Source organism: Buteo buteo, chromosome 10, assembly GCF_964188355.1.
Source record: "Buteo buteo chromosome 10, bButBut1.hap1.1, whole genome shotgun sequence".
Classification (NCBI taxonomy): domain Eukaryota; kingdom Metazoa; phylum Chordata; class Aves; order Accipitriformes; family Accipitridae; genus Buteo; species Buteo buteo.
Genome location: NC_134180.1, coordinates 31,021,573 through 31,042,266, shown reverse-complemented (window position 1 = coordinate 31,042,266; position 20,694 = coordinate 31,021,573). Strand labels below are relative to the sequence as shown.

Below are 20,694 nucleotides of genomic sequence, written 5' to 3'. Positions count from 1 at the left end.
ATGCTAGGCAGCAAAATACAATGAATGAAAGAGATCCTCCATCTACAACTATTCTGCAAGAGGGGAAAAACATGCTAACAACAAGTTTTTAAACTCAACAAGGTTTCATGGGGTGGAAAAAAATAGCTCATTTGTGTACAGGTACCTTCATTCATCGTTGCAAATCAATCCTATAATTCTTTATATACCCACATATCCAACTTACCGACACAGGAGGTTTCATATTATTTATTGTAAAGCACAAAACAGGCATTTTAAAAGTGATAAAGTATACATTGAAAAAGTACATTTATATCACAAAGCATTGACCACATAATTGCAAATACATTTGCTGGAATGTGTACATCTACACTAATACTAAAAACAAACCATTTTTCATTTCTACACAGAAATATTACCTCCTATCAGTAGTGATAGATATTTTGTACATTTTCAAAAACACTATTTTTTAACCAAACAAAATTAAGATCTTCATCAAGGCGTCTGCATCCATACATTTAACAAAGGTTTTTTCCCCCACACAATGAAGCAAATACTGTATTGTCCACTTCTTATTATTGGCCCTGTGCAGAAGAGATACATAAGAGATACACAAAAAGTTAAAGAAAATCCTTTAAATCGAGCTAACTCAGGAGTGAAGCCTTTAAGAAAGAAAAATTGGTTAATGTAAATGGTGGTGGCTTCTTGCATGGTTTTCAAAACCCTGGGAGGAGAAAGTTTTTCTTTTTTTAAAAAAAAAACATAATCACCAAACATATGGATAGATACAGAGCTCAAGTTATCAGGTAAACAAAGTAATCTATTAATTATTCTGATAGTTATTTCGCTAGAAAAAAAGATGCATACTCCAAAGGTAACAAAGCAGGAGACATGCAAAAAAATATCTACAACCACTGAAACAGTAGCCAGTCAAAAAACACTTAAACTTTATACCTGTGGTGCTGGAGGATGTTGTGGCATTCCCTGTGGACTTGTCTGGGCGTAATACGCTGCCTGTTGCCTGTAGTACTCAGCCCATGCTGCACTGTAATCTGGCTGACCACCTGGCGGAGCCCCAGCAGGGGCAGGAACTGCTTGACCTACAAGTAATTAAAATTATATAGCTTTGTTGCTGCAACAGAAATGAGAAGATTTCAAAATCTCACTGCCTAACAAGTATCACCTAGCTTCTTGCAATATTCCTCCAAGGCTTTTGAATAATCTTGTGGCTTCTTTTTTTTTTTACCTAACTACTCATCCTATTATTTTAATGTAATGATTCCCATGTAAAGCAAAACTGAGGAACCGTAAGGACAGTTTTTTCTACCTCTTGAATCACATTTCAGAGCAAAAGTCTTTAAAGCCTGCTGACCTAAACTGACCTGAACAACCAGTAGCATTTAAATTAAAATACAGGTCAACAGACAAGATTATATCTTTTGTAATCCACCCAGATGGACTTTATCTTATTGTACAGACTGCGTTAATTAGTTCACCAGATGCCAATTCATTCACTCCCCCAATTTTGGCCTCCTTGATGCAACTGCTAGGTTACTGCAGATTACATTTCTCAAGAAGAGCATTAATTTTTGTAAACATTTACTCCACCACAGAATATAGTCCTGAAACTTCTCCTTTCAACCTTCGCTTAAGGTCCGATACTCAACAGCGTGTACACACATACGTGTACACACACACACACTCTCCCAGACTTACAGCTGAGAACTACTGATACTTCCAAAAAAATCAACTTGTAGCTTAAAAATTCTGTAAAGGTGGTAGACTAACACACAAGGACTCTTTAGTGTATCAAAAAAAAAAATTACAGCCAACTTTTTAGGACCTCAGTCATGCTCTTCTTAGAAGGAAGGTTTGCTGCAGACATCTTTACATCCTTTTCCTCTTATTTCAGAAACATCAAACACAGTCATTACCACTATCGCCTTCACAATTTTTTATCTGAAAGGTGCTTTTGCAGTTACCACTGCAGAGCATACCTGACCATAAGCAGAACACTCACTATCCTCTATCCAATCATCTGTCCTCACACTTGCATGCATCCAGACAGAAGGGTTTTGTATGGAGTGCTTCATTTTAAGTTTCTTTAATTTCCAAAACACAACATTTTTGTGATCTACATTCTTAAAGGGTTATTTTTTCGAATCAAAGTTTTACAGTCACCACCATTTCCCCAAGTTTTTTCTAGGATTAAAAAAAAAAAAAACAACAAAAACCCAACCAAACCCAAACCACCACATCCAATCACACTACATCAAGTAAATCCAAGCAAACTGCAAGCCTGCACCCTATACAATTCCAAGTACAACAAATCTTCTGTTCAGCTACCAAGAAAAAGGGGCAGCTTCCACAAGACAAGGGCTGAAAGTTTTCAATCCTACCTGAAACCACCTCACCTTTTATTTGGATACAAGACCACCGAGCAACCTTCTGGGGAATATGAGTATCAAAGATTCTACTGAACTGTTTTCTAGGGTATCAGATAGAAAGTTGGGTTTGTTTGTTTTTTAAAATACTTTTACACAGAAAATTCACATGAAGAATACTAGCTATCCACACTCCTCTTACATATATGTGTATTCCCCAAATCCTCTCAAAAACATTAAGCATGAGCAGAGAATCTGAACATTTGGCAAAGCACTATCCTGAACGTCTTCAAAATACAACCTTCCATTTTCCAACCCTCTATACAACTTACATAGTTTTTCCGCTTAGACTGTAGATACATTAAAAAAACCCTTTTCATCACGTTTTGGGTTATACAGTAAAGCAATTGTTTTCCTAGAAAATCTTACTTAAATTTCCTCATATCTTAAGAGCTGAAATCACATCTTACAATTTATAATTTACCAAAACTTACAATTTACACTTCTGATCAATTATTTTAAGCAAAATTATCTTTAATATGGTTACAAATTATCCCAGGATACATTTTTTGCAAGTTCACTATTAATTTATGAGATATCAATTCTACTTACAAATTATTTAGCTATGTCATAGCTGTCAGCACAGCTGAATATCAAAGCTAAGGCATTTTCTGTGCATTATGACCCAAGAATCTTCTGACATTCAGCCAGCTATCCCAAGGCAGTGTTGAAATTCAAATAATAAATCAAATATAGGAAGTTTAACATCTACTAAAATATGTCAAACTGGGCTTCTGTCCTGAAATAGGTTAGTAAAAATTCAAAGTATTTTAGCTGCATCATTCCCCTACTAAGTACTGCAATTCTGAACCTACACATGGAATTCAGCAGTTTAGTCAAAACTTCCTTTGCGTGTACAGAACTGCGCTGAAACAGTACGTGCTCATTAATATCCAGAATCAACCGGAAAACTAACAAAAAATATTGATAAACTACATACAAAGGAAATACAAGAAACACAGAATACCTCCCCATTAAGGAAGGCTAAGAAAGAAAATGCCAGATGATTCTACAGTTCTTTCACTACTCAAATCAAGTGTGATTCTAGTAAGAGAAAACTGTTCTTTGTCCTTTTTCCTGCTACTATGCTCAGGAATCATTACGGAACAGTTCCACTCTTTACTATGGAATCCCTCAACTATAAGTCAAGGCCACAAGATATTAGAATGACTTTAAATGATAAATTTACAAACTCCTATGGTGACATACAGGTCATTTACTAAAATATGACTTCATGTTTAGAGGGAACTGTTATCGCTGGGAGATTTTTAGGGCCTAGTTATGCAAATTTTTATTTCAGCTCTTGCAGGGAAAAATAAAAATATTATGTCTTCAAAAGCAGAACTAATGTCTTGTTACTTGGTAATACTAAAGGGAAATTCAAAACAAATTTTCTGAATTTATGAAGTAGGTTACCAAGCAAACAGATGGTCTGGGTCACCTATAAGGTCCACATACAGTAACCTACCAGTGCGCATGTGTATTTTCCTAGCTTTTCAGTCCTATTTTTAATGGTATTTGCTACTCAAGGCAATTATTCCCTGACCAAAACAAGAGTCCAAAAAATGAGATGGACTTTGCCAGTGTATTTGTGAGTTGGAAAACAGGTTATTTTCAAGTCACCGTTCTATACACTGAAAAAACCAGGAAAGTGTTCTCTGTGATTAGCCAAATCGTATCGCACCAGTAGGATGCCACTTTGGAAAACAGTATTATGGTTTTGACGGGAATATTCAGGAGTGCTTTAGATGAGGAAATCCAGAGCACCAACTGCAGTATCACATGCAACTTGTTCAGCTCAGTACTGTCACCCTCATAAGCCTGCCACATGGATTATCAAAGTAGTTTTCTTCATCAGCAAAACCAGAACTGCTTGGGCTCAGCATGTCCCAAGTTTCAGTTCAGTTCTCCAAAACAGGTGTTTGTGTAATTATCTGTGCTGTGAAAAATCTGAAAGAAGGGTTGAAGAGTGAGTGACCTGTAATTACTACCTTCCCCCTTTTGCACAAGTTAACGGGGACAGAAGCATTACAGTACTGCAGGAAGCACAAACAGTAGTAGCTGTGTTTGAGAGCCAGGAGACCACACGAACCTGCTGATGGACAGCCTTCCTGTTCATCAGATCTTCTACTACTTCTTAACATTGCTGTTAAGGAGGTAGGGAAAACCACCTCCATTTAGCACTGAATCAACTCTAGGTGAATTCTCTGCCCTTTAATCTCACTTGGTCAGTTCTTCCTCTTTTCTAAGTGGACCTCAAGAGAAATGGTATCTTCCCTATCAAGATTTTCAACGTGCTGAAGAAGCAAAAAAGTTCTCACTATTTACACAGTCAAGTTATACAGGTCCAGATGTCAAGAGTTCTCCTTCAGGCAAAGAACTCAATTTGAAGTAGAAAAAGAAATGAAGATCAGAACTGCCCTTCTGTTTTTCCTCTTATTCAATTGTTGTCTTAAGATTTTTTAATTTTGCATTTTAAGAGCAATTCTTTACATGTCCCAATGTCTATCTTTTTTGGGTTCACACTCCTCTTTGGACTTCCAGAAACTCTATCCCAACACCTTATAACTAGCCATTATTTAATTAGAACAAATGTAAGACTAGTGCAACCCAGACTTTGCTTTCCAGAGATAGCAAATTAGAAAGATGGCAGAGCCCCTGCCAACAAATTACATTATTCTTAAAAAGGCAGTGGAAAAAACCCCACAACTTTGCATCAAAAAATGTGAGGTGAACTAACAGAGACAGTAATTTGAAGAAAAAAAAAAAAAGTAGTTAAATGAAAAGAAGAGGAAAAATGAAAGGCCCATCACATCTTAAAAATCACATTTGGGAGTTCTGTTGCAATTTTCTTAGTCTGATATTCAATTCTTGAAGTAAATAATTACACATTTTCTGTTTCATTTCATCACTTATGCTGTGCCAACATAAAGAAGAATAAAGGTAGTTATGTCTTGGCAAATTATTTGAGATCAACCTGGTAGAAGGGTGTTTGTAAGAGGAATTAAGCATCCTATTAATCTTAACTCCAAATGCTTTTTGATATTCCATGAGAAAATGGGGTGCAGTTGTAGGAGGGAAAAAGCCAAACCCTCCCACCAAAACAAACAAACAATACAAACTAGATGCTGCTATATGTCTGGTCAAACAGAGATACCAGGGAATGCACTGGCATTCATACGCCCGCTAGTCCTCAGTATACAAATCTACATCAATTGCAATATCCATGGGAGGATACTGTGGACAAAATAGAGCTGCAAGACATTGCCACGATTAAAGAGATAACAGCACCTTCTGCCAATGCATCAAGACAATATATTTTTTCCTCATTCAGTAAGTGATGAAATCATCAACTTAACAAGCAAATACATTTCAGTTTCAAAAGTCAGCTCAAGCAAAATATTTTTTAAAAGCTAGCAACAACATATAACCTGCAGTTTAAACACAGCTCTGAAGTGTTGCAAAGCAAATACTATTTAAAAAAGGGCGTAATATACATGAAAACTAGTCATGATGGCTTAATAACCTGGAAAACAGAAAGCAAGTTACAAGAAAGAAAAATCTGTAATCTTAAGAGCATTAGGAAACAACTACCAAACAAGAGAAATAACAGCTTCATAAAGTAGATTAAAGTTGAACTCAGAAACTTATTAAATATACTTTAAAAAGATACTTAAAAAAATTCTCAATTGAAATATTTAAAAGATGTTGTTTCCCAATGATCAAATACAGACATCTCATTAGGTATGAAGTATTTTCACAAAGCTAATTAAAGCATTTACTTGTACTCATACTAGTTAACACAAATTTTTAAGTTTGTTTTTCTGCAAGGTTCAGGGCCTCTAGCAGTACATGGTTCAGAAGACACATGGAGCGTGCACTGTTATTTTTTGGGGGTAAAAATCCCATCTCATCAAAAGAGATACACAAGTCTCTGAAAACAATTCTAATATGCAACAACAGAAGAAAACATGCACACGTACCCATTTTTTTGTAGTACTCTTCCCAGGCCTTGGTATAGTCAACCTGCCCTGCTGGTGCTGGATTTGGTTGATCTCCTGCATCACATTAAAAATAGGCAAAATAAAACTACTGGGTTTTGTTTCATACACAGAACAATTTACAAATAATCAGCTAAATTTTTCAGTAACAATCCCAAATAACATCACTGAAATCTGACACTATAAACCTATGTGGTACATACTACTACAAATATAAACTAAAAAATTAGTAAAAGACACCACAAAGAAAGAATTGTTTAAAGCGTTCAGCATGTTTTCAAGATTCAGGAGTTGCACACCACTCTGAGTACAAAATACTACCCAAAATTTAAGCAGTAAGCCTCATTCAGGCACAACAATTATACTAATACAACTGAATACTACACTGTAATTGTCCTAAAACCACTGGAAGTGATGCATCTGTTTAAGCAAATGACAATCAACAGTTTGGCTCATTCCCTTTTTACTTAAGGCTGACTGTCCTATGTAGACATAATTCAGTTAGCCCAAGTTGCAGCACAATTCTCTTTGGAGTATATTACAAGATAAATATGTTACCCTTACTACTGCTGAAATGAAGAAAAAAGCAAATGTTGAATGCTGTAAGCAAGAGTTTTCCAAGAAAACCAGCTAACCTACAATAAAATAACCAAATATATGAAGACAACAATAAAAAATAATTGGGCATCGACACCCCCAGCAATAAGAAATTTATCAGTTTTACTAAACAGCTACCTTGTCCATTAGTTTGGGTTGTAGCTGGTCCACCAGGAGGGGCTGCAGGTGGTGGCTGTGCTTGCTGCTGATAGTAGTGAGCATAATAAGCTGCCCACGCTGCTGAATTGGGATCTGTTCCTGGCTTACCTATGAAAACAAAACATAAACATTTAAAAAAGTAGTATGAACAGAATGCTGTCCCCAATCAACTCTGTCCTAAGCACTCATTTTACTCCAAGGAAAAATCCATCTAAACCAAATAACCACGTACACTGTGTAATTATCTTTTCTTTCAACTTCCAATCAGGTTTCAGACAAGTGTATTGCACACAGTATACTTTCATAGGACTGATGAGAGAAAAATCATTCTAGAACCCTTACTACTACAATGTCATATTAAAATTTTTAAATATGATAAGCAGAAACAGATTTTCAAGTTTATTTAAACAGTCATGTTACTAAATGGTAGCAACAATGAATCATTCTAGCACCAAACAATTTCAGTGGTTTTATTTCTGTTATAACCTCACACTAATGACACTGGCACAGGCAGAGGAGGAATGCCAAATACATATTTCTGAAACAGAAGAATACAAATCTTACTAGGTATTTGCAATGCTTGTCAGTTAAACTTTAAGGTAACAGTAAGATACAGAAACACAGTATTTTAAGAACCTAAATCCCCATACATGGCTATAAATCACCACTGTCTACTTAGAGCTCTTTTTAGTATAACATATAATAGCAACATCTGCATTTTCTACAGCTATCTCCATGCTTCCCTTATTTTTAAATACATTTAAGTAGGCCAACAGTGCTGCTTCCTAGAACCTTACTTGCCTGTTTTTCACATACAGCCTGTAGGTATTGCTTATTCTTGCTGAATCACAGAGATTTATTACGTTACCAGATTGGCAATCCACAAAAACTGCACATCTACTATTAGAGAACATAATGTTCTCTAACACAACCAGCATCCTTTAACATTACTTGCTTCCTTAAAGAATAAAAGTACCTGCAAATAAATGCGGCCAACTGAGACAAGAACTTCACATAAGGGCATAGACACAACCGATCCTTTAGAATAACTATACATGGGAATGGAAGTACATTTCCACCGCCACCGCCCCCCCCCCCCCGCCCCCGCAAAGAGAAAATAGGTAAAGCAGTGACTAATGGAAGAGAAAGAAAAAATCCTCTGAAAAAGCGATTCAGGGAGAAGAAATCCACAACACAACAGATTTCTTGCAGTATTTCATTTAGCATTAAAGTCAGATGTAACCACTTATAATGCACATAGTAGTATCAGCATACAGAAAACAATGTTAACACGCTGTTTCCTTTTTAAATTATACTGCTTCCACCAACAATAGTGGATTTAAACTAACATGTACTATATTCTAAGGTTACCTGCAAATATCAAATAAGGCATTGCTCAGTCCCCCCCCTCATTCCCCTTAGTAGCTATTTCTCTAGAATAGAAGAACACAGAGTGGTATTCATTAAATTTCCGAAGAAATCTGACTGTAGTAACTAGCTCCACTTTCATGTGACAAGAGGTAAGCATGGTTCTGGAGAAAGCTCCTCTGAAAAAAATACTAAAATAACCCATTTGTTATAATGAAATGACCAACTAAGTGGAAAACTGTACAAACCTCATCCAAATAAATGCTAGTCAAAAGAAACACAAACTTCAACCACACATAGGAAAGCTTCGTTAGACTTTTAAGGAGTATTTATCCAAAAAATGGTTATAAAATCATGATCAAGATGACATCAAGGTGAGTATTTGCCATTTTTCTTACCAATCTTTAGTAGATAAATTACTTTATAAAAAAAGAAAAGGTGGTATGAAAAAGGCTGTAACTTTTGGCAGTGTTTTTGGATTAAATGACACTTTTGGTATGTTGAGACTTCAAGTCAAGTCACTTTGAATCGCTCTACTTTTAAATAATGACAATATGCATTTTTAAATCTAAACTGAATGCATGCAGAGCTACTTTTTATAAAAGTTTGGGAACTGAAACCAGAGATGGTTCTTTGCCAAGAAAGGATATATAAAAGACTTGAACACGAACAGAACTCTCTGTAAATTGTAATATCCTCCAAAGCCCTCCCCTTTTTCACTAATGGAACTTGTGTCAGGACCAGTGGCTATCAGAAAATATTTATTCCATTTATAACAAAAATAAAATTGAGATCTTTTGGCTGAAGTTCTGAAGAAGCTCTACCTCAAACAAATGAGGTACAAGTTACTCAAGCATCTAGCCTTACCATGCCTCTGTGACTGCAGTTCCGTTTCCCCATATGCTCTAGTCCAACCAAAGGATGTAACAAAGAAAAGCAGGATACTAAAACTTTGGGAAGTTGTAATTAAGTAAAAATTCCCAGTCTTGACAGAGATAAACAGAAATAGAAGAAACAGATTCTACAAAGATGTGTTTCAGAAGCAAATACAAAACTATTATAAGCAAAAGCTCAAAATACAGTAAAACCAGTTAGGATTGTGTATCAACAGCAGTTCAACAGAAGTTTTCTCCCTCAAAAAAGGACTGAGCAAAATACATTTGTATCAGACTCCGAGAAGCATATCCTCATATAGTTCAACAAAAGCTAGAAATACATAATTTAGCATAAACTGTGCAAAGTCAGGATCAGTGAGATTGTAAAGAGCATTGTTTAAAATAAAAAAGTCATTGACTATTAACAAAAGAAAACACATCCTCAGTAAAGAACTTCATGTAACAACATCCATTGTAAGAAAAATGAACTGATTTGCACAAAATCAGTTAACGAAGTCTTGCAAAAAGTATCATAAATTGGGATGCAATGTCAATAACATTTAGTAAAGAAGCATATTCCAACTGTAACAACTGCATTTCAACATCTCACAAGCAACATGTAGGAAGTGTAAAACATACGTAAATGGACAATCAGTAAAGAAAGGCCTGAAGAATAGGAGCTTCTTCAGATATACCAGTGTAACACAACTGAATTATGAAATGTATATACTTGTAAGGACAAAATAGATGCACTCAAAGTATACTCACACTACAGTACAGCTGTGACATTTCTTACCTGGATCTGGTGGATTTGGTGGCTGCCAGTGTGGATAAGCATTTCCCCATCCTTGTGGAGCATATGGAGCTGGAGGACCACTATAAAAGATGAAGTCACACACATACAGTGAAAACCAGTCCCAGGGTCACCCTACAAAAAAGGAAGCTAGCTGAAGCAGTACTTACTGAGGTGCAGGGCCAGGAGGCCCTGGATTATAAGGAGCTGGGTTATACGGTCCCATGGGAGCACCAGGACCGGGTGGCCCAGGAGGTCCATGTGGGCCAGGAACAACACCATGGGGTCCATGGGGAACAGGTGGACCCAATGGATTTACTGGACCCTGTAATAAGAGTAACACACAGATGAAATAAACCTTGAAATTCTCCATTTTTCAGCAGTTTAGAAGATAAATCTGAACACTTTAAGAATGTAATCTAAAAGGTTTGATTGGTTTTAAATAGAGACATTTCCCTGGAGAAAACAGTCTTTTTTAAGATTAATTAGGCTTATGGCTAGTTGAAGAAGAGAGTTAAAAGCAGCCATGGTAGTAATAGGAACCAAAAAGAAGCATTTATTTTGGTTCTTTCTTGAGGGAATAAAAGAATTTTACAAATAAACACGAATTTTTCTGCAAGTTGCATTAAAAAACCCCCGCAAACTTAAACAAGACTATCAGTGTTTTAAAATAAACTGATATATCTAAATCTGGCTAATCTTGCTAATTAAATATTTGCAAGATCAGGTACAAAAAACAGGTAGCAAATTTGATTACATGCATACACATGCGAACAGAAGTGCAGTGAAATTAAAGAGTGTAAACTTGGATTAAAACTCTACCTAAACATACTGAGACTGACTGTTTAGTAGCTTAAGAGTATCAAGGATATCTTTGAAGTCGTTGAATTTTTCATTAGGCACAAAGTGCACATCTTTGAGAACACATCATTAAAATACACTGTATTATACTGAAGAAAGTAACTGTTTCTTCCATTTCAAGTTTTTGCTTCTTTTGGTGCATCAAGTTACATTTACATTATTTTAAACTCAGATTACCATTATTATTGATTTATTATCTGATTAAGGAATTCGGAAGTGAAATGGAAGGGAAGTGTCCACAAAGGAGACTTGCTTCCTATTCTGTTTAGTTATAATAGTAAACCAAAACATGGCTATACACTCACGCCAATCTTTTCTTCTATAAGTTGTCGTGCATAATCTATTTGCTGGGGTGTTCCACGGATAGTAAACATCTTCATGTTTGGATCCGCATTAGGTGGAGGATTTCTTTGAAGTTCTATTCTAGCACCAGACTGCTGGCTTATGCTTTTAATAGTTTCACCACCTATAATGCAACATATAGCTTTTACGACATGCATTAAAGCGAAAATACTAAGATTCACATCAGAGAAAGTCTACTGCATGGAAGCTGAACATAGAGAAGAGAAAAGACACCTATTCTCCTGAGCCATACAAGAACATTCTAACAACAATTAAAAAAAAGCCTCTTCTGTGTACTATAGAGCTTTGATTGCAAAAGACCACAATATTGTTACTCAGAACAGCAAAGAATTCCTACATTGTCTGGTTTTTCCATTCACGTAAAGATGTAAGATTAGACATGAGTAACAACCAATACCAATGGTTATCAGTAAATACAACCTTAAAGCCTGAACTCCCTATAAAGCAGTAGGCATGCACAGATGACAAAAAACCCCCAGAAGCCGACCACATTGTAAAGTCCACATTTTTTGCAGTGCACTAAAACCAGGAAGTTAAATTCCCTAAACTAATTCCTCCTCTTTAGGATACTGAGAAGTTGTATTTATCATTAGTGGGCACAAAGTTGTCAAAACAGGGGCCATCAGGCATTAAAAAAAAAAAATAATAAAAAAAAAAATCAATCAACCTTCCAGCTCAAGAACTGAACTATGTCAGCCTATTTCTTGTGTCTGGAAAACATACTGCAAACAAAAGATTAAGATAACTCAAGTATTTCATTTAGAAGCATACAGTAAATTATTTTTAAAACAAAATTCTTTGAGAAGTAATTATTTTAATAAACATACACCAAGAAACTCTAGGATTCCACTGTAAAAGATCTTCATTGGAATATGTGAAAACTAGTTTTAGGAGTTACAGACGCAGTTACACTAGGCTCATCAAGCAGTATCAAATGCAAGTTAATTATAAGATACATAATTTAAGAATCTACCAAACACCACCAGTGTAACTCAGTACTTACTACCTTAAAAAAAAAAGGTTAGATAAATTGATTGGTTCTTGACTTTTAACTACTGAAGTATGTGTTCTGGTGAGGAAAATATGAAAAGAATATTAGGAGTGCTATGATTTAGCAGTATTAAGTTGCTCTACCATACGTTAAACAATTTGCAAAGGCTTCTCTTGAAACATCTCTCTAGTATGGCTATTTATACAGACAGAAAAGCTGAGAGTTTTTTTAACCACATACAGATACACATATATATAAGATAAATTGCCTTTGCCAATGATTAATCCAGTTTTGCCAGTGGGAACAATAAAATTGAATTCCTGTAATCCACCAGGAGGCCCCATGTTCCAGTTGCCTTGGCCTCTACCCCTTCCTCGACCACCAGGTCCTGGTCCACCAGGGTTACCAGCCTAAAAAGAAAACGCAACAAATTAGCATGCTTTATAAAAATTACCGCAAACCAATCATTAATGCCAACCGGTTACATTACATCATTTGTTAAGAAAAAACCCCGATTTACTACCCAGGTAGTTTTGATAGTTAAAACAGTATCTTTTACAGAAGACCTAAATTACATTTTAAAAGATGTTCTGTACAGCTCTGCATATGAAAGATGAAGGAGGAAAGGATACAGAAGAAAGCAGAAAGTTTCACATGAACAAGTATCTAATTTCTGTCTGCCTTCCGTAAATGCAGCAGTGGAGCTCATCTCACAACAAGCATTTAAACCATCTTTTAAACACCAATTACAACCAAAAGTAACAGCATATCAGCTATTAATACAAAACAACAGAAGAAGCAGCTCTAAAACCAGCCAGATCAAGAACTACCATGATTTTGAATCAGTATTATCATTATCATCCTGACACTTGCAAAACTGTAACTGTAGAAGCAAACATTCGTATTCCAGACTGAACTTTGAAGTAGATTCAAATTGCACCATTAAATTATTTTCTTTAGTTACACACTCTTTTTTAAAATTTTAAGTCTTTGCAAAAGTCTGGCAGGAGATTTTAAATGGTAAACAACATATTACCCAACCTGAACACTTCGAAGGAGATCTGTAATAATTTCTGCAGCATGCTGACATCTGTCAGGAGGCCCTGTGATTTGGGCTATTCTATCTGGAGTTGTTCCATCATCTGGAATAAAAATGAACTATTCCAGTATATGTAATCCAGTAAATTTACACTCAATTCACGGAAGCTTATGGACATACTACCAACCTGGCTTAAACTGGATCCTAACACCAGCATCATTCTGTATCTTTTTTATCATCTCTCCATTTCTTCCAATTACAATACCTACAGCAAATCGTGGTATTGGAACCTTAAAGAGAAAAAAAAAATTCAAGATGTCTGTGATGCAGATATTCCTACCAAATTCACACAATTAAAGGATCACATATTAGAATGGCAAACCAGGGCCAGCCCTATACCACTTCAGGCTTTCTCAAGTGTGAATTTTTTAGTATCAAGCCACAAGCTTAGCAAATACTAGATGAAAGTATCAAAAACAAAGATCCTATGCAGTACAAGTTCTCATAGTGGCAGCAATTCCAGGGGATATTATGCATCTCACAATCAAGAAACAAAAGTTCTAAAGGGCCTAACATGCAGATTCTAGTAGACGAAACTTTCAGCCTCACCTCTGATAAAGTTACAAGCTCATGACTTCCATAATAGGTGGACTTAAATTTCCTTCTGTAACGGCCAAATCCAATTTCTATAATGACTTTACATACTTAGCCATCAAGCTTATTTGCTTATTTGATAAAAAACTGCAGCTAGCTGAAACTGTTCAGAACTGCTGGTAATGTCAAGTGAATGCTACACACCATTTAAAGTCGTAATTTCAGCAATGATCAAGTAATACTTACGTGCCACAACCACTTCTGGAATTTAGTTAAGAGCTTTCAGTGGTATCACCCAGCTTAACATGTTAATGTCAACATCTCAAAATACAGTGAACAAGTTTTTCAACCATGCTTACGTCTATCCCTTCATTTCCTCCTATTCTTGACCCATATTCGTTGCGCACCTCTCTAAAGCCACCTTGATCACGAATTAACTCCAGCACCATTTCCTTGGCTTGCTGAAAGAAGAATGAGAGTTCATTTAGGTACTGCAACATCAGAATGTATTTAAAAATGCATTGAATTCTGAAGGACTCCTTACTTGAACTTTATAAGGGTCTCCAGTTATCCTAAGGGGCTTGTCTGCACCAGTGTTCTGTGGACCATCTTGAATCATGACCATTTTGACACCTGCCCGCTCCTGTATGACAAAAGCGAGGTCAATACCCACTCAAATCCAGATTCAATATCATCATGTTTAAAAGACGATACATATATACCTGTAATTGTTTAATTGTCTCTCCACCTTTTCCAATAACTAATCCTGCTTTACTTGCTGGAATCATAATTTCTTGGACTGCATTTCCGGGTCCATCACCATGATGAAAGCCAGGTGCAGGTCTTCCCTTTTCAACTATCTGATCAAGTAATCTTTTTGCTGATCTGTGAAGGAATATATATATTCATAAATACACTTATTCCTACAAGTATCACTTGCCCATACCTGTTCTGCTTGGAATTTTTTTTTATTTGAAAAGTTTCTGCAGATGAAATATAATTACTATCACTAAGAAATACTAGGCAAACTCAGTAAATCTGTAACAGTAACTTAAGAAACTAATTACAAGATAATGTGGTAGACCTAAAACCACCCCAATGTCAGAATACAAAAGGTGGTTCCTGACCAAACACAAGAAACTGAGTCACCTCCTCAAACATGACCATCATCCCTGAGTACAGTTACATTGATCAACCCTTAACTCAAAACAGAAGATGGAAACCTTGTCCATTAAAATATATTAAAAAAAAATCCGTGTTAATTAGAAGATTTGAAATTGTTACAGTTTACCTTTTTCAGTGCAGTAAAAAAAAAAATCATCACCAGACAGAAAGCTTTTTTAACTTTGCTTAATTTCAGTAGTAATTTGGGTAACCTCTCATTTGACAATAATTCTTTAATCTACTAACAGCCAATCTTAAGGCAGATCTATTTTATATTAAGTTTTATAAAAGGCAAAAAACCCCGAACTGTAAAATAAACTCAGCTTTAATACCAAGTACCACGATAGCTGCTGCTTGATTCAGCATGCAAAGTAAGGACATTTGTACTTGTAACCATTACCAGAATGGTGGACAAAAGCAAGTATCTATTCACCACACATGTAAGTCAGTTACCATCAGAGTAAAATCATGACTACAGTAGTAACATCAGTTAAAAACTCTTCCCTCTAATATGTGAGCAGAATAAACTATAATTAGAAAGAAAATTCCCATAAAGGAACAACTTCATGAACAGCAGCCTTCTTGGCTGCAACATAAAAGGAGAATGCCATGCTGCTTTCCTGAATGAAAACACGTAGCTGCAGGCCTTACCTGCAAACATAAAGTGGGAGCAGCTAACAAATGAGGTAATACCAAATATACTACTACACTTAAGATCTTTCCTAGCAAAGCCAGGATAAGTTGGTCTTCATGCAGTTACATAACCTCTGTGCCAGTAAAAAAACCCCCAACAACCAACCAAAAAAAAACCCCCCAAAACATTTTCGTTGCTATCATCCTCTTCCCTTCCCAGGAAGGCAAAAGTTAACTTTCCTGACAGGCACTACATAGACATCAATTATAAACATACTATCTAGATATTATATTTAGATCTAAAAAATGAAGTGTATTGCACAGTTAAATATGAACACACAGAATTTGTTTTACTTACTGAACAGACTCTGGTGTTCCAGTTAGCATACATGATCTTTCGGGCAGGCCTCCACTATCTATGGTCATAGAATAAAAGCAATTTAGCAGTAGTGTTAAATCAGACAGAGCTTATGAAATTAAACATAATACGCAAATGACTGGAACTTCACTGAAGTAGAATAACCAGTGTATCACAACACTTTGCATTTCTTTGGACTATGTTAATCGCAATTATCACAAAACATTAAAATGTACCTTAAATGAAGGTTCAGGCAATTAGAAGCAATGATCACAGCCTTCTGAACTTTCTACCAAAAACTCCCAGCAAAATAAACAAAGAAAAAACTCACAAATAGTTACCTGGTGCAATCTGTATTTTACAGCCAGACTCTTGCTGTATGCGTGAGATCTGCTCTCCACCTCTGCCAATTACTTGGAGAAAGAATATATAGAAAGACTGTTTGTATTAACAGTATCTGCTAACATCCCTCACTATACTACATCATCACATCCATACTACTTACTAAATCCAACCATCCCATCTGGAACTTTGTACTCCTCTGTCATCACAGACCTACAGAGATTGTTAAATCAAACAGAAGACAACAACCATTCAGAGACCAAACTGGCATTAAATTTATATGTATCCTCCCATTAAACTAAAGAAAGCTAGTGCTCCCACTATCACCCTGACTTACTTGCTTCCCATTTACTTTAAAAGTCATTATGCAAGCACAGTACTAAGTAAAATGACAACATAAAAAGTAACTAATTACAAAGAGTTCAAGTGTAATAATATGAATCGATCTGGGTTTTCCTTTATCCTCTTTACTATTAATGGATGTGGGGTACAGAAAAGGCCAGTGTAGCATTTTAAGTTTCATCTGTATATCCACTGCAGTATGCTGAAAATACACAAATTTAAGCATCTCATCTACCAAAAACAGCCAAAGCATAATAATAATAGACGGATGTGGTTGTTTAGGGAAGATATGAGTGGAGAAAACCAAGTTGTAGCAAATGTAACTAACAAAGCAGCTATTATTTTTTAAATCCATTAGCTTTCCTTTTTGTTTACAAGACAGCATCACCCCCCCCCCTTCAAGTCTGCTTCCAACCTCTGGTTATGCTACCTATGCTCAAGTAGTAAAAACAAGTAACGCATTTTCCTAAGCTTGATGCACAGCCTAGGCTGCGAAGAGAAAGAGAGACAGCAATGTAGATGCATTTTAAGTGTTTGGTTTTGGACTTGTTGAACCTAAATTTCAGCAGATCACACAAATACAGAGTAATTGCTTTATGCATTGATACCACTCTTTCAGAAAAATGTCTTGAAACTGCTTTCTTTCAGTAAAAAGGAAACTCTACAAAACATGTAGTGTGACTCTTACCTTTGTTGTTGATGCATCGGTGGTAGCTGATTTCCAAAAGCTATAAACAAATAGTTAAAATTAAATTCAAACAAGTAGTATAAATTACAACTAAGCTTCTCCTTTGATAATAAAACTTCATTGTAACAACTTGTGTCCAAGTTGACTTTTCAAGAAGTGTTATCAAGAGGTTTAAACAGCTAAAAAGATTCTGAACTGTTGCTAACATCACTGTCAGTGTTATAAAGCAGACTCACACTGCTTCAAGAAAATAAGACATAAACCCCCAGCCATTCTTTTGATCTTATTGATTCAAGCATCACCTACCAGAACACTTTCAATTTCTTGTTCTGGCAATGTTACACTTGTTTAGGTTTTTTTGGCAACAAAATAAAAGTTACTTACAGTCATTCTGAGGAGCAACTTTCTTAGCATCTGGTTGATCTGCAAAATTAAGATTTTTTAAATTTTTTTTGCCAAGAAATTCAAGAAGTGTTTACACCTTTTAGTGTGAATTGTAACTTTCCAGTGTATTTTAGTCCCCCTTTCCTTTTTTTTCCTTTTCTTTCTTTTTTTTTTTCCTCCAATTTCAGGGAGTTGATCATCTGAATAAAAGAAAGAATCTCACGAACACTCAGCACTTGGTTAGTATAGCTGAAAAGATGTTAGGTTTTTCCATATATCTATTCAGTAGTTTAACAAAAGGCAGTTTTCAGAACACACTGTAGATTGCTCATAGATACCCAGTCACTGAAACTTAACCAAGACAAGGAACAAAGTTTAGCTCTGTTGGTTGCTCAAGCTAATGATGCTTCTATAGTAAAAAAAAGAAGAAAAAAAAAATCAAATCCATACAAAAATCAACAATGATTTAAAGAAAAAAAATTTCTGACAATGACCACAAATCTAGATCAAACATCTGAAAATACAACAGTATCACATGGCAATGCAATCTCAATCTAAATGTCGATATGAAATTCCTATCCAAATATCAAGCATTTCATAGCATAAAACTTCAAAAAAAAAGCAGATTCAAAGCAACTACATCACTACCATCCAAATCCTTTCTGTACAGTAAAGGAGTAAATGGCATAATTAACCTATATCTGAAAAGATAGACTTCAGATGCTTCCTTCCCACCCCAAAATAAAGGTTATATGAACCACCATAATTTATGTGCAGCAAAAACTCAGACACATATTCCAAGAAATATTTGTGTCAATCCAGAAAGATCCACTAGTTTATGTCATGTTTACATACTAAACACAGGTAATAAATAAAAATTCCTGCCTTTAAAAGGAGAGGGCATTCCCTCCCAGTGTGTTGTACTGCTCGGACTTGTCCAAGAGCCATCTACACATAAAATAAAAAGAATACATTACATATATCATCTGAAGCATCATTAGCTCATTTTTGTATATTAAAAACCTCACCGTTAATAGAAAAAAAAAACTTTATTACAGGACACAAGAACTCCTGATATAAAGCCTTAGTTACATTCTGTAGACTGAGTTTCAATCCTCTTAAAGGAAAAAAAGGCATTGCTTTTTTGTGAGACCTGTGAGAACATTTCAACAAGTTCAGAGATTTCTTTCCACAATTTAGCCAGGATTTTTTGTGTATATTGAACATATCAAACCCTGTTAAGTTCAAACTGGCTGCTTAGTAAGAGACAGAAGACGACACACACACATTTCAGAAGAAAACTTTACTGCAGTATAAGGCAAATCCAAAAAGCTGCAACAAGTTAGAAGATTTAAGTATGATCTTATCAGGGTTCACACATGCTATCGACTTAAACTATTAGACTAAACAAAAGTGCCTACAAGGTAGAAAATTTACTTTCCTGTCTTTTTTTAAAGTCCTATGCTTTTACAATGAAATGCATTCATTCTTTTATTTGAAACTGTGCAGTAATAAAGTATATGAAACAAATTTAAGGAGTGAGCACTTCCTACTCTAACTGTAATTTACAAACTGTAATCAGTCTTACACAACAACAAAAGACTTAAATGACATACCTGTGTAAGCGTTTCTCAACCATGAATTTATCTGCCCCCCTCCCCGACATACGTTTTTCTCTTTACGGCATTGAAACCACATTTAAAATACTTTAAAACAGGCTTACGTTCACTTCGGGTTAGAGCACAATGGTTTAAAACATATTTCCCCATTAAACTGAAAATGAAAAAGCATGTCATGATCTATAAAGGGAACAAAATGTTTTAATGCTGTGCTATGGAAAAAAAACCAACTCACAAACAAAAAAACCACCTGCTATCTTTCTGGCCCCGTGGCCATACTCAACAAAAATAAATGCAGCAGTAATGAGTGCATACCTCCATCCTCAAGAGGTCTTTTTTGTCCTCCATAACCGTAGTCGTTTGAATTCATTGATGTGCCAGCATCTCCTCCAATTTTTGCTGCAATCTAAACAAAAGGCAGATGTTGTGAGGTGGGGAAAAAAAAAAAAGTCAGCCCTCATTTATACCAGGTCTTCTAAATGATTTTGAGCGATTTAGACAATGCCTATTAAAATGACCTCACATAAGTAAATAGAAGGCTGCTGCTAGAAACAGTGCTGCTCACAGAGATTTTATTTTTTGATGTCTTGAAGGACATTTGTGCTCAGCCTTCAACAGCAAAGACTCCTGTATTTTCTTCATCGGTTGAACAAAAAAATAAAATAATCCTGCCCTTCCAACACCAGAAACTTTTTCCTGAAAGAGGCTTTTTCTTTTCTACCCGTTCTTCACGAAACCTTGCGGTATCTCACAGAAGGCCGGACCGCTGAAACTATCGCAAACCTTAGCAATCCCGACTACACCGGGTCTTCAAGTACTGCCAAACCCACGGCCGGTTATTACCAGACGAGGCCAAAATTCTGCCCGAGAAATAACGAAAAACATCGCCCGTGGTGCAAAAGCTACAAATAAAACTTCGGGGATAAGGAACTTCCGAAAAGGCAGCCCTCGCCGCCTTCGCTCTCCGCAGGCCGCAGCGCTTCCCAACCGGTCTGAGCAGGTTAGCGGGCACCGAGGGCGCCTCGGGGAACACAATACGGGCCGCGCGGCGGAGCCGCCCTCCCTCCTGCCCCTCCGCCGCCCGAGCGGCCCGGCCAGGC

The 20,694-nt window shown here is 36.1% G+C and overlaps 1 protein-coding gene across 14 annotated transcripts in view; it reads right to left on the bottom strand.

Moving 5' to 3' along the window:
* Window positions 1-20,694, bottom strand: part of FUBP1 (far upstream element binding protein 1) — a 37,635-nt gene that overhangs the window by 16,191 nt on the left and 750 nt on the right. For 10 of the 14 annotated variants that reach the window (XR_012652082.1, XR_012652081.1, XR_012652078.1 and 7 more), the window contains exons 2-20: window positions 19,910-20,000; window positions 18,861-18,923; window positions 17,976-18,014; window positions 17,592-17,631; window positions 16,725-16,774; window positions 16,561-16,632; window positions 16,220-16,277; window positions 14,787-14,949; window positions 14,609-14,707; window positions 14,424-14,525; window positions 13,658-13,760; window positions 13,473-13,573; window positions 12,700-12,841; window positions 11,383-11,543; window positions 10,387-10,541; window positions 10,220-10,299; window positions 7,160-7,288; window positions 6,407-6,481; window positions 934-1,079 (exon numbers count right to left, since the gene is read on the bottom strand). Coding sequence is in view for 7 of the 14 variants with exons in the window: in XM_075039190.1 (XP_074895291.1) it covers window positions 934-1,079; window positions 6,407-6,481; window positions 7,160-7,288; window positions 10,220-10,299; window positions 10,387-10,541; window positions 11,383-11,543; window positions 12,700-12,841; window positions 13,473-13,573; window positions 13,658-13,760; window positions 14,424-14,525; window positions 14,609-14,707; window positions 14,787-14,949; window positions 16,220-16,277; window positions 16,561-16,632; window positions 16,725-16,774; window positions 17,592-17,631; window positions 17,976-18,014; window positions 18,861-18,923; window positions 19,910-20,000 (1,869 nt within the window). In the remaining 7 variants the exon portion in view is untranslated. Of the gene's footprint in view, window positions 1-213; window positions 564-933; window positions 1,080-6,406; window positions 6,482-7,159; window positions 7,289-10,219; window positions 10,300-10,386; window positions 10,542-11,382; window positions 11,544-12,699; window positions 12,842-13,472; window positions 13,574-13,657; window positions 13,761-14,423; window positions 14,526-14,608; window positions 14,708-14,786; window positions 14,950-16,219; window positions 16,278-16,560; window positions 16,633-16,724; window positions 16,775-17,591; window positions 17,632-17,975; window positions 18,015-18,860; window positions 18,924-19,909; window positions 20,001-20,694 lie in introns of those variants that run through there. The other 4 variants (XM_075039191.1, XM_075039193.1, XM_075039195.1 and 1 more) reach the window with 4 other exon arrangements.